Source organism: Arachis ipaensis, chromosome B03 (genome assembly GCF_000816755.2).
Source record: "Arachis ipaensis cultivar K30076 chromosome B03, Araip1.1, whole genome shotgun sequence".
NCBI lineage: Eukaryota > Viridiplantae > Streptophyta > Magnoliopsida > Fabales > Fabaceae > Arachis > Arachis ipaensis.
The window spans coordinates 11,129,002-11,131,744 of NC_029787.2; the positions used below are offsets into that span (position 1 = coordinate 11,129,002).

The window sequence follows — 2,743 nt, forward strand, 5'->3', positions numbered from 1 at the left end:
TCAATTAAAAAAATTATAAATTTAATAAAATTATAAAAATTAATAGAATAATTAAATCTATATATTATTATGATTCATTTGTTATTACACACCAACAATTGAGAATATGTAGAGGTAATAAAATAGCCTAAAGATTATTATAAATGAGAAAAAATAACATTAAATACATTGAAAAATTAGAAAACTTTCACTCCTACTTTCTTAGTTGGCAACCAAAACAAAAAATTTGTGTTGTCAAATAAGTATTAGAAGATGTATTTTAAACTTTTGAACCATAAGTTATGTACGTTGTTTTAACTCTTGAGTTTTAAAAATTAAAGAAGAATGTTAGGGACTTAACACTTTTAAAGGGAGAAAAAAGGTATAAAATTAGTTAATGTTGGTTCAAATGTAAGAAAAAAGTGTTGCTTACTAATATTTAAATTCTCTAAGTTTTAAATTTCACTTTAGAGAAAAAAGTGTGATCTCTCACTATTTATTTTATAGATAGAATCAAGAAAAAATATTTAAAAAAAAAGATCATACTTTATTTTCTAAAATAAAAATTTAAAATTTAAAAGATTCAAATTCTTTCTCTTTTGGAAAATGCACAAATTGGCTTTAATAATTTAAAATCATATAAAACAACCACTAAATGACCAAAATATTTGGAGATTGACTTGCATGTATTTTTAAAGTTAATAAAGTATGTATTATCGTCGATGGACAATGCAAAATGAAATAGAGTTATTTCGTTATTACATGAGGTGAAATATTTATTATTTTTTTATTTTTATATAATTATTATCAATTGTGCTTTATTTATCATGTATTCTACTAAAAGCAGATGAAGTTTCGTTCTAAAAATTGTTATCTATATGACAATCTTTCATAAAGTTTTACTCTATTTATCTACTGTTTACTATCATAAATGACCAAATTGATAATTTTTTTCAGGGACTAATTAATTCGACATTAATTCTTCGAGGATCTAATTTATCATTTTACTCAATTCTTTCCCTCTAAACATATTTTAGAGGAAGTTTTGGTGAAAAATTCATATTAAATTTTTTTCAATATTTTGGATGTGTTTAGCTTAGGTGCTTAGAGCCTTAGATCACAAAAGCCTATTTTGATGAGAAAAATGATTTTGTCCATTTATTTGTGCAGTTCTTTGGGAAAGCAGGGTTCCCATGTCCAAGTAGAAGAAACCCTTCTGATCATTTCCTCCGCTGTATTAATTCAGACTTTGATACTGTCACAACCACCATCATGGCCTCCCAAAGAATCCATGTATTATGTTCTTTATATCATAATTAAATCATCACTTCCCTTGATTAAATTCATTGAGTAATTAATTAATTTAATTAATATTATATTATTATTATTATTATTGCTTTTCATCTTCAGGAACACAACTCATTAACACCATCATTAGGGAACTTATCAACTGCCGCAATCAGAGCAAAACTCATTGAGAGATACCGTTGGTCTGAGTATGCAACCGCCGCAAGAACTAGAATCAAACAAATCTCCAACTTTGTAAGTTATTTCTTTATCCTTTCTATCTCACTTTTTAGTATATTTTTAAATTAATACATTTAGATACATTAATTCAAACTTCAAAGATTCATTAAAAATAAAAAGTGATCTTCTAATTATACACTTATTGTATTTATTAGTATTCAATTATTCTAATAGTAATTAAGAAATACAAAATAAAATAAAAATAATTAAGAAATATAAAATAAAATAAATAATAGTTAAAAAATATAAAATAAAATAATTTTAGATCTTTTTTAGATTGATTTTTTATTGCTTTTCGAATATTTTTGTTTCTAGTAGAAGGAGTAATTTAATTTAATGTCAAATCATATATAGCGAGTAAAAAATTATAGATATTATCAGTATTATTAGAATTTAACTAATATATATTTTTAGAACACATGTAAAAATTACTAATTGAAATTCTTTTTATAAAAAAAGAAAAAAACATACAAAGTTAAAGTTTCAAATATATTTGTATGTATTTATTGGATTAAAAAGTTTAAAAATTTTATAATTAAAAATCTTTAAGACACATTTTAACTAAATCATCATTATTATTATTACTCCAGGAAGGATATGATGGTGAAAGCAAAAGCAAGAATGAAGCGAAATGGTGGAAGCAACTAACAACATTGACTCATAGATCTTTGGTGAACATGAGTAGGGATGTAGGATACTATTGGATAAGGCTAGCAATCTACATAGCATTATCTTTATCTGTTGGAACAATCTTCTTTGATGTTGGAACAAGTTACAGAGCCATCTTTGCAAGAGGTGCATGTGGGGCTTTCATTTCTGGTTTCATGACATTCTTGTCCATTGGAGGCTTCCCCTCCTTCATAGAGGAAATGAAGGTGTTTTATAAAGAAAGGCTTAATGGATACTATGGAATTAGTGTCTACATTCTATCAAATTTTCTCTCTTCATTTCCCTTTGTTTCAATGATGTCCATTGCCACTGCCACCATAACGTATTATATGGTCAAGTTTCGTCCAGAATTTTCACATCTTTGTTACATCACCCTTGATCTTATTGGCTGCATTGCGGTTGTGGAGAGTTCCATGATGATCATAGCTTCATTAGTTCCCAACTTCCTCATGGGAGTAATAATAGGAGCAGGATATATTGTAAGTCATATAATTTTAAAAGTAAAGTATTAAATTTGTCTCTATTATTTTCGAAAAGTTTTAAAAATATTTTTAATAAGTTTAATTTT

At 25.7% G+C, this 2,743-nt stretch overlaps 1 protein-coding gene and 1 long non-coding RNA gene across 2 annotated transcripts in view; one reads left to right on the forward strand and one right to left on the reverse strand.

Moving 5' to 3' along the window:
- Positions 1 to 2,743, forward strand: part of LOC107629550 (ABC transporter G family member 15-like) — an 8,559-nt gene that overhangs the window by 3,879 nt on the left and 1,937 nt on the right. Inside the window, exons 4-6 of the mRNA XM_016332367.2 lie at positions 1,150 to 1,272; positions 1,390 to 1,521; positions 2,097 to 2,654. Coding sequence (XP_016187853.1) covers positions 1,150 to 1,272; positions 1,390 to 1,521; positions 2,097 to 2,654 — 813 coding nt within the window. The remainder of the gene's footprint in view (positions 1 to 1,149; positions 1,273 to 1,389; positions 1,522 to 2,096; positions 2,655 to 2,743) is intronic.
- The window catches only part of LOC110269950, a 19,040-nt gene continuing 18,235 nt past the window's right edge, over positions 1,939 to 2,743 (reverse strand). The window contains exon 3 of the long non-coding RNA XR_002358823.1: positions 1,939 to 1,949. This is a non-coding gene — a long non-coding RNA (uncharacterized LOC110269950). The remainder of the gene's footprint in view (positions 1,950 to 2,743) is intronic.